At 40.9% G+C, this 14,418-nt stretch overlaps 1 protein-coding gene across 8 annotated transcripts in view; it reads right to left on the bottom strand.

The window, feature by feature from the left end:
- Positions 1-691: 691 nt before the first annotated feature.
- MAP3K4 (mitogen-activated protein kinase kinase kinase 4) overlaps positions 692-14,418 on the bottom strand; it is a 73,710-nt gene continuing 59,983 nt past the window's right edge. For 5 of the 8 annotated variants that reach the window (XM_068152790.1, XM_068152816.1, XM_068152801.1 and 2 more), the window contains 8 exons: positions 13,643-13,834; positions 12,914-12,984; positions 10,314-10,430; positions 8,699-8,858; positions 3,124-3,246; positions 2,522-2,628; positions 2,145-2,324; positions 692-1,235 (listed from right to left, as the gene is read on the bottom strand). In XM_068152790.1, coding sequence (XP_068008891.1) covers positions 1,215-1,235; positions 2,145-2,324; positions 2,522-2,628; positions 3,124-3,246; positions 8,699-8,858; positions 10,314-10,430; positions 12,914-12,984; positions 13,643-13,834 — 971 coding nt within the window. In that variant the 3' untranslated portion in view covers positions 692-1,214. Of the gene's footprint in view, positions 1,236-2,144; positions 2,325-2,521; positions 2,629-3,123; positions 3,247-7,775; positions 7,864-7,964; positions 8,043-8,698; positions 8,859-10,313; positions 10,431-12,913; positions 12,985-13,642; positions 13,835-14,418 lie in introns of those variants that run through there. The other 3 variants (XM_068152834.1, XM_068152843.1, XM_068152851.1) reach the window with 3 other exon arrangements.

The following is a 14,418-nucleotide window of genomic DNA, read 5'->3' as shown; positions in this document are numbered from 1 at the left end:
AATAAGGACAAATGTGAAAAAAAAGTTGTCTGCTTTATATGTTACCCATTTTAAGGCCAAAATCTGGAACAGAAATATGTAAACTTGCACTGATGCTTACAAGCTTTTGCAATAAGAAGTCAATATAAATAATCTAAGTAGATGAAGTATTGTAGAATGATTCGTCTGATTGCTAACCACTTCTAACCTCTCTCCATTTTCTGAGACTAATGATAATTGGGGGATGGTGAGGAAATCCAAGATCAGATTTAGAAAGCCAAGCTAGTAAGTTCTTGGTTTTGCTAAACAGAAGATTAGAATCATCTTAACTGATTCCCCTCTTGACCACAGAAATGCCATGCAGACCACAGTACTGTGGTCTGTTCACTTTGCTCATGTTCAAGAAGCAAGTTATTTCAGACCATTACTTTATCCTTTCTATAATACAGCAGGCAGTGTCAGGAACTGCACATCCACTCACTTCCTCAGGAGAGGACGAAGGGGGGGACCTCAGTTTTATTATTGCTTGTGTAGGAAGCGTCTCATGATGCACATCCTGAACTTGACAAAGCATTGACTATTGCAAGGTGAGAAGCTCGTTCCAGTTAGGTTAGCTTAACAGTCTCAAACGAGCACTGAAAAAATAAAGTGCAGAGTGTGACACAACCCTATATATTTATTTTTGTAAGAAAAAACCTTCACCACCAACTCCTAAAATAAACCATTTATTGAGAAATTTTTTTTTTAAATCTCATTAATCAGCCTTGTGCATAACAAATCTGAAGCTTGCCAAAACCAAATAAACAAAACCCCCAGTAAAAGTTCACAGTCAGTGCACTCAACAAACAGATAAAAAACAAGGTCCATAACGCCTGATAACACTACAGCATTTTTCTGAACCTAAAGAGTTCAAAAATACTACATATTAACATTACAGTTCTCAGTCAAATGAGAAACAGGAGAAAGAACAAAAAAAAGGTATGGTCCATATACAGTAGTAATGGCACTTCCACTGAAACATGCAGCTTCTTCCAACTTGTGGACACTGTCACAGGAGCAACATGTGCCAAGTACAACATACAGGAGCAGCAGAGAAAGTGACGCTTGTCACTCGTGCAGTCTTCGTAAGATCAGTTTTCATACTGTTTCTCAACACAGTCTTTATGTAAATATTACATACAGTAGTGATTAGAAGACACTTTGCCAGAATAGAAAAGGCCAGAGATTGAATAACTTCATTCTTCATCTGTGCAAACCTGTGAAGGGCACAAAAGGCAGTTAACACAGTCGTTACTGCAGTAAGATCCATTTCTTCAGCACCTTCATGGAACATCTTTGAAGCTTTCTTCTTTCTCCCTTGTTATATTGGTGACGAATTACAAGTGTTCACATTTGAATACCGATGTTTCCACCGTCACCTTGCAACTCAAATACCTAAAGAAGCATTCTGCTCCTGTGATGGAAGGGATCTGGCTACAGTTGCATTGGTGACAGGCATGGCTATGATGATCCCAAACACCGTTATTGAACCAGAATACCAAAGCAAACAACTTCATGCTGCAACATGGAACTGTGCTTCTTCAAAAAGGAAGTTACTCATCTACCTAGGTTGTTAGCTGTGATTATTTGCCTGTTCTTAGACAAAGAACCAAACCACTGTTCCCGCAAGAAATGCAGCTTGTTATGCCAATTGCCAGGAAGATATTCAATATGAACTTAACCTGAAGTAGGAAATGAAAAGTAGATCCTTGCTCTGAGAGATGGTAGAGTCCTCACGCACACACTTTTTTTTTTATGGAGGGAACCCTTATCTCCATACCATAGAAGTCTGTGCATATGTACTCACTAAAGTTTTGAGACTAGGACTTTTAACTACCACTGAGCTGAAGTCTGACAAGTCTTTTTAACATAAAGATAATGCAGCTCAAAAGAGCAGTGGAAGTTTATTGCATGGTGTACAGCAGGTTCTTAGTCCAATGTTTACTAGAAGCATCATATGTGCTTCTGTAAAGTTCCCCAAATTTTGTTTCCTGAACAGCATCAACTTGATACCAGCATCCCACCCTGACACAAAGCCCTGTGGCATAGCTGCAAATGATGAAGCCAACTAAAACCTGTCTCCAGTTCCCATCTACAGTCTTTGTAATCAAAGCTGTGAGACAAACCTTGACAAAAGGATGATCAAGGAGCTGGCTGGCCGTCCACCTCATCTTTGGATCACTTTCCAAGCAGTGGCAAAGGAAGTCTTTTCCTTCTGGGCTCACTTTGTCAGGTATCGGAGGTTTATGACCCATCCCCACTCTATACATGATCTGGAAGTTGTGCTCGTATTCATGCCAAGGCCTCTGCAACAGTATAACGACATTGCTAAGTGAGTTACCTGCTATCCAATACAGGACATTTCTGTACTCCAAGAAATGAAAAACCACCCCACTACTTGCAGACTTAAGTGCGACAAACTCCTGGGAGCAGGACCAGAATTTGCAGAGAAACTGCTAAAAACAAACACTTTGCACTTATTCAGTATGTGAAGCATTCCCACCTTGCCAGTGACCATCTCGATAACAACGCATCCCAGGCTCCAGATGTCTGCTGCACGTCCATGTCCTTCTCCTTTAGCTCTAGTAATTACTTCTGGAGCCATGTATGCTTTGAAACAACACATAGGATGTCATCAGTTCATACAGCAGAAGGAGCAGTATACACCAAGTGATTAACTGAGCAACCAAACTTGTTTCATACATCTGTAATGCATTCCCACCTAGCTTTTCTTGCTAAGTTTTGCCATTTGCTGACTTCTTAGTCTTTGATATGCTTGCAGCAGAATTGTCTTTCCGTTTGAAAAGTGACAGAAAATGCTGCAGCAATACATGCTTTCAGTTATTTTCATTTTAAAAAGTAGATTAAGCAGTTTCAGGAATGCTGCAGGAAATGCAAGCTTCATCACCTTTATAGTAACCAGACAAATACAATTTTCTTTCTCCAGCTACATCACTCTCTGATTGTTTTGACTTCACATTTAACTAGCTAAGGTAATACCAAGATTCCCTGAAACACATCGTTTTACTCCAGCTCAGATTTTCAGCAGAAGTACCTCATTTTACTGTAACTAGACAAGTATCTGCCTAGCACACGCTTCCTTACCTGCAGTCCCCAGAGTACTGTTAACTTCTCCAGGCATTGTCTGAGTGTTGTTCTTCAGTTTCACTGAGCAGCCAAAGTCTCCTAGTTTAATCAGTCCAGATGAGGTAAGAAAGATATTGGCTCCTAGGAAACACAACAAAAGCCAGTAACGCTTGTTAAACAAGTGCGGAATTGAGGAATGAGGGCTTCTCCCTGTACTCTTAGAAGTTACACAGCAGGTAACAGCTGCATTTGCGCTTAGATCTTTACCTAGAATGTGACAGTATTAGAGACATTCCCCAAAGGGTACATTATCATTAACCAATGGGATTTTTGGTGGGTGTTAACACTAAACTAAAAGCTGACAACAAGGAGTGTTCAAAACACAGGCAGTACGGCAGACAAACTCATCAGCTTTTCATACATCTTGAGAAATTACTTCTCCAGGAATTGAGGAATCCCAGTGTTTATCCTTGTAAAAACCCAGTTCCTAAGGAGTTGCTGGCAGAGGCCATTGCTGTGTACCTGGCACTAGCCATCTTTTCAGGTCTGCTGAGTCGAGACAGATGATACCATACAGCTCTGTTATCAGAGCCAACTTGTAAATTGGTGTTTATAATGTTTTATTACATGTGCTACCAAATGCCCATTCCTATTGTGCTCTGCTTCCATAAGAATTCCTGGATGAGGGATAGTTACAATAGCTGGCTATGTGGCCAGCGTAGACTAGAAAGTATTTCCCTAGCATAGCTGAAAATCTCCAAAGCAAATACACAGTTGGGTTCAAGTGACTTGATCTATGCACTACACTGCAAAACAAGCCAAGTGGTTCTGATAACCAGTGGTTTTCTTTCATTCAACATCCTGCCAAAATACAGGTTCACAGCCAGCAGAAAACAGGCAGAACAGGAAGGAACTCACTACACGTCAGCCCAAATCCTGGGTTCTGCAAGTATCACAATGAAACCACGAGTAGGTTGCAAGAGTCACCTGCTAGAAACACAGCTTCAGCAGTGGTCTCTTGAGGAAAGAGGACTGGTTTGCAAAGAATAAAATTGCCTGCCTCCTCTAGGAGTAGGCAAATGCTGGAGGCTGTGTTACACATAGCCTCTCTCCATGACACACAGAAGGTTCTTTCAAAAAGACTCATCCGAACACAATCTTCAAAAGTTTTCCAATTTTATTCCACCTGGAACATTGGTCAGTGCAGGAATTCCTGGCTGCTCCTCCTTTGTGTTGTGTTCTCTTAAAGACTTTCTAGATAGCTTGGCTGGACATCCCCAAGATATTCAAGGAAATGAGAAAGAATCCTCAAAACGCTCAAATCAGAAAAAGGCAGTGCAGGACAATGATGCCAAAACCCTGTCCGTTTCTCAAAGGGTTTCTCTCACTAATATGAGAATACTTGATAACTAAAGCAAGATTTATTTAGTCCAAGAGATGTTGCACATAACTGCACTATAAAAAAAGAGGAGATAAATTATTAACAGAAATAAATTCCAACCCTTAATTACTGCAAGCCCTTTACAAGTTCTGAAAGAAGGATGAACTTCCAGTGAATATAACTCTTCTGCATACTGTGTCTGTAAGTCTTTCATTCAGGTGCCTGCACATAATACTCAAGATCAGAACTCTCTGTCTGGGTTCTGCAGTTTCCCTTCAGAGGGACATGTGTGTCCAGACTCACTCTGCAATCATACACACATGTAAATGGAGCTGAGCAGACTCAGCTCCTTGAATGAACGGGAATACAGAAACACACTGAAGCAGTACAAGGCAGCAGCTCAATGGGACACTAAACATGGGCAATGCATAAATGTTACTGTGAAAGCTCCTGTAAGCCTTTATCCTGAAACCACCTGGAACTGTCAAATGAAACAGCAACAAACCAAAGTTTCACCACAAAGAGCCAAAACTTAAGACTTGTTATGCTAACATTGTCTGTCAGCTGAATAAGGCTTCCACTGATGCACTGTCTGCTGTGGAGCCTCTGCTTCAGATACCAGGACCAAGCTTTAGGAATTCTAGTCTTTAAAAAGGGTCTTCTTAGATGAAGCCTTCACTGAGTCCAGCAGGTCCTTAAGAAAACTGAGACTCAAGGGCAGTACTTTGAGGGTGGTTCAATGCTCTTTCCCTTTGCTACTGAAAATGCAACAAAATTCCTACCATATCCACATGATTAACAAGCAAAATAAAACTAGAGACCATGGCTTAAAACAGCAAAAAGGCACAACACATCTGTCTGTTCCTTCTCTCTTCCTCCACATACACTCTCAAAAGCATCTTCACTGGATATACTTAGCAGAGGCAAGAGGTAGTTCTACTGCCATTTATACCCCAAGATCTTCTGGGCAGACTGCAAACAAAGAACAAATATCAAAAGCCAGGCCGTAGGAATAACTATGAGCCAGTGTATTTGAACTGAAGTTTCATGCCCTGATTAAGCACAGTGAATACTGCAGTGGCATAATATTCTGAAGGTGTTGGTGTAAATACTGTGAGTTCAAGGTGCAGTAGCAGAAGCCCCACTAAAGATGGTGGCAGAATTCCACACAGAAGGGCAGCTCATAGACATTCCTCAGCCAGCACTTAAGTAGTGAAACAGCCAAACAAGGCCAAATGCTACCCTTTGGTAAGAAAAATCAGCTTTAGTACCCTCTTTTGCTTTAGAAAGTGTGACACATCCATAGTCTCCTGTTGAACAGTCTTCTGTCTCATGTTAAATGGCCTTGCTTCCTCTGTGCTCATCATGAAGACATAGAGCCAGAAATAGTAGAAATTTGGAGAAAGCTAACAACAAAGAGGTAACATTTTGATGAGGACTTCCTGGCTGCATCTCATTCACATGTTTCTGATTTACTGAAGCTTCAGATACAATCCCTGCATTTTCTGCATTCATTCTGAAAACAAGCCAAGTATTTTGCAGGAACATGCCCTTCTCTCCCAGAGAGAAAGCACCAAATATGCCCTCAGTGATCAATTCTTGTCAATTCAGCATTTGTAAGACATCAACTTGGAGAGCTATGCCTCATTTTGGGGCTTCCTGGTGCAAGACAGATATTGACATACTGAAGCAAACTCAGCAGAAGGGCATCAAGATGATGAGAGGGCAGGTGCACACAGTGTACAAGGAGAGGCTGAGAGATTAACTAGCTTGAAGAATGGAGGCGTGTGTATATGAATTTATTGATGTTTTCAGCTATTTAATGGAAGGGTATCAAGAAGATGGAAACAGGCTTTTTCCTCAAAGGCCCACTGTGAAAGGACATGGAGCAATGGACACAAATAGCAACCTCTGCAAATTCCAGGGAGGTATCAGCAAAAAGTTCTTCACAATGTGGATAGGTCAGTCACTGGGACAGGGGCCCAGAGAAAGGGAATCTCCATCCCTGGAGATACTTAGTAACTCAACCAAGTCCTGAGGTGGTTGACACCATTTTAAACTGAAGGCTCAGCCAAAGATGTCCAGAGACTTCAGCATTCAATATTCCATTATTCTCAATCACTGACCAGAGCAGCTTCCTTGTAAAAAGTGAAGTAACTACAACTGAGGAATCTGGGCTTAGCCACAAGGTTAATCACCTGATACATACTAACCCAACTACTTTACACATTGATGCAGACTAACCAAAACCAGTGCAGCAAGTGTAACAACCAGCCACAACTACACTCAGTTTTCAGCCATGGGTTGAAAAAGTATTCAAGGCAGCTGTGTCTTGCTTCATCTTGAGGACAGCAGACTAGTGGACACTACTAACCAAAAGGATTTTTAAGCACAAGGTACCTGCAGACACTAGCAGCAGGACATGTATAAACAATTTCTCTAAGAACTGCTTATCAGCTGCTGAGAGAAACAGATCCACAGTAAAGTCCAGCAAACTGGCCAGGAGAATGTGATCTGAGAGTGAGATTTCCATAGCAAAGTAGTTCTAGCAGTACGAATGACATCTGATCATTCTCTAGCAGAAAAATAGGAGTACCTGACTATGGAAGAGCTAGAAGTAAAATCAGAGTTTTCTTTACTGTCGTTAGCCTGAAAATCTGAGGATGCGATCTCAGCTTAAAAGGAGACAGAAAGCAGAAGGCTTCCAATGTCACCTCAGTTAATCTTCATAAAAATTACTCTCAGTGGTCTCCCTTCGTACTCTGTCATTACATTTTGGGAAGGTCTACACACAGATGTGTCTGCAGTGACTCTCTCTTTATAGCTGCTGTTATTCTCAAGGAACACCCCAACATTTGGTACAAGGAATCTGTTGCAACAGAAATGCCCTCAGAAAACAGCATTACAGTTCTGCTAAGCAGTTCTCACTTCACTGCATCTTCCTGATGAGAGGAAGAACTATTTGGAACATATCCAGAAATCAGCAATGACAGAGCAGTACAAAAGAAATCCCTGTCAGCCAGCTTTGGATTTTGATCACAACAAGCTTCCAGGAGAGTGTAATTCGTCTAAGCAGAACCTGGATATGGAAGGGTCAAGTAAAAGGCAAAGGAGGGCACTGTGAAAAGCATGGAGGGAAATCCACAACTGTAGAGCAACCTTTGGTCAGGAAGGAGAACCAGAAAGGGCAAGATTTCTGGGGAATGGGAGTCAGGGAAAGTGTTTTCTAGGAAAAAAAGCCAAAACTGACTCAGGAGTGGCCTACCTGGGTGGGAGGCCTCTGGATCGTAGATAGTTCTTTTCCCAAATGAGAAGCACGAGGCCAGAGGACCAAGAGCAACTGGGAACCTGCTACACTGCTGCGGTGATTCAAAACCCTGTGAGCAAGAGGGACATAGAAACCCAGCATCGTTGGGTTGCACTGCCTTGTCATAAAGTGAGCATTCACAGGGCATACTGTCTGCAATGCTTCCCCTACCTTCCGTTAAGTTTCTGCCATAGGTGAGCAAAATATGCCAGACAAACAAAACCAAGATAACTAGACATGGAGGATGCTCTGGAAGGCGCAGAAAAAGAAAAATGAATGTGAAATGCAGACTGACACTGAGCAAATGCCAAATCCAACCCGCCTTCAGTTACTGTAGTCCCAGTCTGCTCAGTTTGCAAGCGAAAGCTGAGAGCCAGGCATGAGTAGATAAATGTATGGCAAAACCCCCAAACACTAGGTTTAATCAACCATTTGTCTGAAATCCTAGAACTCTTCTGGAAAATGGAAATTGCAAGGAAAAGGTCTGATGAACAACTGTACACTGCTTGTCAGCTCCCATAAAACACTGTTTCTTGCACAGATGAGAAGAAAACCAGCATTACATAACTCACTACATTAGTACTAGAACTAGAAGGACCAAAATTTGAGTTTGATTGAATCCCCAACAATTTTAACAACCTCTAGAGAAAGTATATGAGCCATGAACAAAATGTATGAGTTTGCAATGCCAACTGTGAACATTTTTTTTATGTTCTCCATTGAAAAAGGAGCATCTAAGTAGCCAAACAACTTGTAAATTGAAAACTGAAAAATGAGTGGAAGGCTTTATATACTTAATGGCTGTACAGAGAGCGTGTGCTATATCTGCAAATGTGTCCCCCATTCCCTCCCACCCTCATCTACAACACTGAAACAACAACATTACCTTCTATGGTTAACATTACCTTTAATGTCTCGATGAACAATACCATGTTCATGTAGTACATTTATAGCAACCGTGATTTGCTTTGAGTAGAGCCTAATGACATGCTCCTGAAGGCCCAGTTTTGATACCTCCTCCAGAGTGCCCTCATCACAGTACTCCATGAAGATGTACATTTCTTCCTGTTGTGGGAACCAAACCGGATTTCATTGGGTTTCTTTTCAAATATTGTTTTGTTAAACATTGAATTAGGATCAAGTTTTCCTTCCATCCTTCATTTTTGGTGAAAACAGTAATGCAAGTACCATGGGATGCTTCAATGGCAGGACCTCTGACCATGGAATAGTTAAAAATTGTCTCTTCAGAATTCTGTTTTCTTGGGCATGCTTCAACCTAATATACTCTATTGCACAGTTATGGAAAATCTCTGCTACATATCTATCTGCATCATTTGTGTGTAACTGACACCATTTAGAGGTATACAATATGTTACTTTGGCAACAGAAACACAGAAAGTTCCTTTGCACGTTCAGAAAAAATTTCAAATGGCTTTTGGGCTTTTGGTAATGTTTTCTTTCCTCGCTTTCCCAGTTCCTGCAGTATCCTGCGTTGACTTCTTGGTGAAGGCAAGTCTTTTGTTGCTGTTTGTGGCTTGAACAAGCATGCCAGCTCTTACTGCAAGGAAAAGTTAGGCTCTTGTTCCCTTTCTCTGTCTCCAAGTCCAGCCAATTTCAGCAAGAAGAGGGCCAAGACATGAAGGTCTTAGAACTAGCTCAGAAACCAAAGACCCAGAGGCACAGACACCCAAGTTGTGTCTCCATGTAAAGAAATGCAGACATAAAGCAGCTTTTGTCTCCTTCTAAACCAGCAACAGGTCAGGAAGCCAACCCACACATACTGAGCAAATCAGTCAAAACGACACACTGCTTTCCATCCAGAAATACCAAGTGTCCTGTCAGCCTCACTGGGCAGAGATAAATCAAGGGCCTAAGGCTCAGAGGGGATAGTGGGTAGTGCACATGGGAAGTGGAGAGTAATAAAAAGTTGTGTATCTCAGCATGCAGCTCTGGAATCCAGCTCCATAATAAAACTAGGCTTCATTAGTTGACCTCATGTAAGGAAACTCATTTGTCCTTCTGAAGAGATGTGATCTGAATTCCAGAAGAGCTGCTTCTATAAGCCACTTCTCTGGCAGCAATGTTTAAATGCCAGCACAATGCTTTTCCAGGAATTGACAAGATATTGCTACCACCTTTGCTGCTAACAGCAAAGGGGTTTAGGCTGTCTGGTCTTCATCAACACACAAAAGTTACCATATGATACAGGCTGCTTTTAGAGCAGTTAAACAGAGTAGCAGCATAGAATATCTTCAGCATGACTCACTCTATTGCCTTATTGTGAACCATCTCTGTTACTGTATATCAGTTCCAAACCATTAATCCAAACTGTGTTTCAGATAGAGTAAGATAAAAAACCAAAAGACACAGTGCAATTCAGAGATGTCCACACAACTAAGCTAAACTAGAATGTTCTCAAGTAAAATCTCCATGATCCAAAGCTCCTTAAAATGTTCTTTCTGCCCTAGGAAAAAAACAAAACAAAACAAAAAAACCCAACCATAATTTATGTTCTCTTACCCTATGGAGTTCCACACCAAAATAGCGAACAAGATTAGGGTGTTTGATGCCTTCAAAAATCTTCAGTTCATCAGCTGTTTCTTTGATGGTTTTGTGATCATTAGGTTGAAATCTTATCTGCAAGAAGATTTTTCATTATTTTGCTGCTATTTCAAATTATGAAGTAATGGAAACAACCAAACAAACCCCCAAGCCCCAGAATAATTCATCTGAAACTCAAACCACAAAACCAGCTAAAAAGCATCATTACACAAAAAGACCCAAACCAGTGTGCCTCCAACCCCAAACTTAACTTCAGCCAAAAAAGAACAGCAAACTATTTTTGGAGAATTACATATAAATGTGACGATTTATGGATGATTTCTAAAGAGCAAAATGCTGTTACTTAAATGCACAGAATCACACATTCAGAGAATCATTTTGACTGGAAAAGACTTTTAAAAATCAAGCCCAACCATTACCTAACTCTACCAAGTTTTGTGCTAAAACATGTCCCTTAGTCCAACATCCATGCACCTTTTAAATGCCTCCAGAAATCGGGATTCAACCACTTCTGCTGTGGAGGGTGGGTAGGAAGCCTATCCAGTGCTTCCAGTACCCTTTCAGGGCAGAAGTTTCTTCTAATACCCATCTAAACTTCCCTTGGTGCAAACTGAAGCCATTTCCTCTTGTTCTATCACTTTTATTAGAGAAGATGAGACTGACACCTTGTTGCAACCTCCTTTCAGTTAGTTGTAGAGCCTCCAGACTTAACAATCTCAGTTCCTTCAGCCAGTCTTCGTAAGACCTCTTCTCCAGGGCTGTTGCCCTTCTTTCTCTTGTCCCACTCTGGGACCTCAATATCTTTCTTGTAGGGAGGGCTCAAAAAATGGACACAGTACTCAGGGTGTGGCCTCAGCAGAGGTGAGTACAGTGTGACAATCCCTTCTCTGGTCCTGCTAGTCTTAGTCTCTATTCCTCATACAGGCCAGGATGCTGTTGGGAGTTCTTGACCACCTGAGCACACTGCTGGCTAATCTTCAGCTGGCTGTCGACCAGCACCCCGACATCTTTCTCTGCTGGGCAGCTTTCCAGCCACTCTTCCCCAAGCATGTAGCATGGGGTTATTGTGACCAAAGTGCAGGACCCAGCACTCGTCCTTGTTAAATCTCATATAACTGCCCTCGTTCCATCCATTTGGCGTGTCGAGATCCTCCTGTAGAACCTTCCTACCCTCAAGTGGATCGACTCTTCCCTCCTAGCTTAGTGTCATCTGTAATCTTACTGAGGGTGCATCCAATCCCCCTTTCCCACCTGCTTCCTACCACTTCAAAGATGCAATACTATGTATTTGTAGCAGAACTTGCCAGCTATAATTTGCAGAGCTTTTACAACACTGGAGTTAGGTCTGAAGGAAGTCTGACAATCAAGTCTGCCGTAATCTCAGGGGGCATGGGTAATGAAAAAGTTTAAAAATTTAAAACAAAACAAAACAAAAATCTTCCAGAGTGCTCTTAAGGAAATCCAGAAAAGCCTTTTATTTGGAAGTTGTAAACAGTCTGCACGTGAGCCCACAATGAGGGGGCTGCGAATTTGCTTGGTGAAGTAATTCTGGAAGTTAAACATACTAAAGAAAACAGCAGCATATTGTGTATTTAGCCTCCTAGTGAAGTGTCTGTCAAACAAAGTCCATTTAAGTTACCTGAACTTCTGCTCAAGGGCACATACATACTAATCTGCAAAAAGCACCTGCATCTAAAAAGCAAATCTGAATTCCAGAAACAGTGTGCTACTGACTGGGTGAAAAACTATCCTGAAAATTAAATACTCTGTACCCACCAGCTTAGTCAACAGTTTTGTGATTCAGCCTAAACTACAGAAAAAGCTGGAAAGCATCTGATGTGACACTTCCTATATTTTTCTCTAAGGAATGAAAAAAAGAGGAATAAAATGTGAAAATAAATACTGCAAAGAAATTAAATTTGTGTACTTTCTTCATGACTCAGGAATCCCAGGCAACCAGCACCAGAACAAGAGGACACAGTCTCAAGCTGTGCCGGGGAGGTCTAGGCTGGAGGTTAGAAAGAAATTCTACACAGAGAGAGTGATTGTCCATTGGAATGGGCTGCCCAGGGAAGTGGTGGAGTCACCATCACTGGAGGTGTTCAGGAGGAGACTTGATGGGGTGCTTGGTGCCATGGTTTAGTTGATTAGGTGGTGTTGGATAATAGCTTGGACGTGATGATCTTGAAGGTCTCTTCCAACCTGGTTTATTCTATTCTATTCTTTTTGAAATATCTTTAAGATCTCTTAATGGGATTTCACACGTATTAAGTAAGCATTCACCAAGTTCACAACATCCCTATTAGATCAGTAAAAACACATGGATTATCCATTTTACATACATTTAGATTGAAATGTTGTGACCTGAAAAGAAAAAGTTTAATCAACTTAAGGAGATGTGGCTACACGAAGAGACAATTGTCCTCCCATCCCTTCCCAGTTAGGTAACAAGAGTGTTCAGAAAACCTTAATGCCTGCCAAGTCATGCATGTTTGGTTTGAAAAAAAAAATTAAATGCCAAAGGCAGCAGTAGTGAATCTTGAACACAGTGTACTCACCTCCTTCATTGCCATCAGCTCTCCAGTGTCAACACTGATACAGGTATAGACCTTCCCATACTGGCCTTCACCTGAAATTAAGATCAAAGTAAGAAAAATCAGTTATACTGCATTCAATAAGTAACATGTACCTAACTGCAGTAAGAAATTGTAAGTGAAAATTGAGCATGTCAAGATTATTTACCTTTATTTTCATTTAAAATTTCAAGTAGTTTTTAACCTGTAACAGCTAATACTACATTCGTAGTCCTGAATTCAAGCTGATTAAAAGTAAAAACATTTACATTTACAGGCTGACCTGGAAGAAAACTTACTAATATGAGGATTTTTCCCACAAATCCTAAACCAGACAGGAAGCAATGATCCTAAGGGGAGAAACCACAACAATACAGGGAAATAAAATAAATTCCCAAGTTTGTGTTCATTTCCATTTGTGTTTCTGGCTCTTCCAAAAGCAGAACTCAAACATTTTATGGGTTAAACACATGCAGGAATTGCAGATCATACCTAGGTAATTGCCTTAATCAAATCCTCCTGTGTTTCTTGTTATTTGACCAGTGAAAACTTCACTGAAGTTCTACAGAAAGGAAATTCTAGCTGCAGCTTTGTGTGTTAACATTCTGATCCAGTAAAGCTGAGACTAAAGATTTCAAAAGATGGTCTTAGATTTCCTTCAAAACACCTAAGTTTGGTATTTCAGCCTGATAAATGAAGGTATAATGAACGTACCAATTTTGTTTCCTCTCTGCCACTTGAAAGTCACTTTTCTCAGACCTACATGCATGACATTATCATAAGATTTCGGTGTGTCACAAACTTGGCCAATGATGTTCTTTCTCCTCATTTCTCTGTACCTCCTTTCTTCAAACAACTGAACAGACTTTTGAACAGCTTCAATCGGTGCTTGCTTGGAAGCAGTGTCTAAAAAGAGTGATAAACAATTTCCTTGGTTGAGAAATACTCACTGTGTTTATATATTGTCATGTTTTAATATCTCACGAAACTCCCTGAGTTAGAAGACAACTGGTTTTGGAGTCTAATTGAAGATGCAGGAAAAGTGTAAAACATTTAGCAATGATATAGGAAACCATCCCTTACCAATCACATATGAAACTTAAGTAAAAGGAAAAGACTGGTACTCATCTAACTATCTCTTGGGTAAGATAAGGAAAGTAAATGTATAAAATGCAACACACTTATCTGCATTTGGCCTGTAGCTAACCACTGATAGAGAGTGGAAATACATTAGGGTCACTGAGAGCACCAAGGAACGAAGGACGGGTGAGGTTTACTTGTGCAACTTGCAGCATTTGTTACCTTGAAGATTCAGAGGTATTAGATTGCTCCAGGTTTCAAGTCTTATCATGAACAGAATCCTAGTGAGTGAGGCCATAAGAAATGTAAGTGTGACTTTAATTTATCCCTTCTTTGTAAGGCTCAAAAATTACACATCTGTCACTGTTGACAGACAGCAGTCTATAAACAATTTCTAACCACCTCCAAGA

Source organism: Melanerpes formicivorus, unplaced genomic scaffold, assembly GCF_026170545.1.
Source record: "Melanerpes formicivorus ecotype bairdi unplaced genomic scaffold, bMelFor1.0.p_v2 SCAF_2, whole genome shotgun sequence".
NCBI lineage: Eukaryota > Metazoa > Chordata > Aves > Piciformes > Picidae > Melanerpes > Melanerpes formicivorus.
The sequence above is the reverse complement of the archived record's forward strand: the minus strand, read 5'-3'. Positions and strand labels throughout refer to the sequence as shown.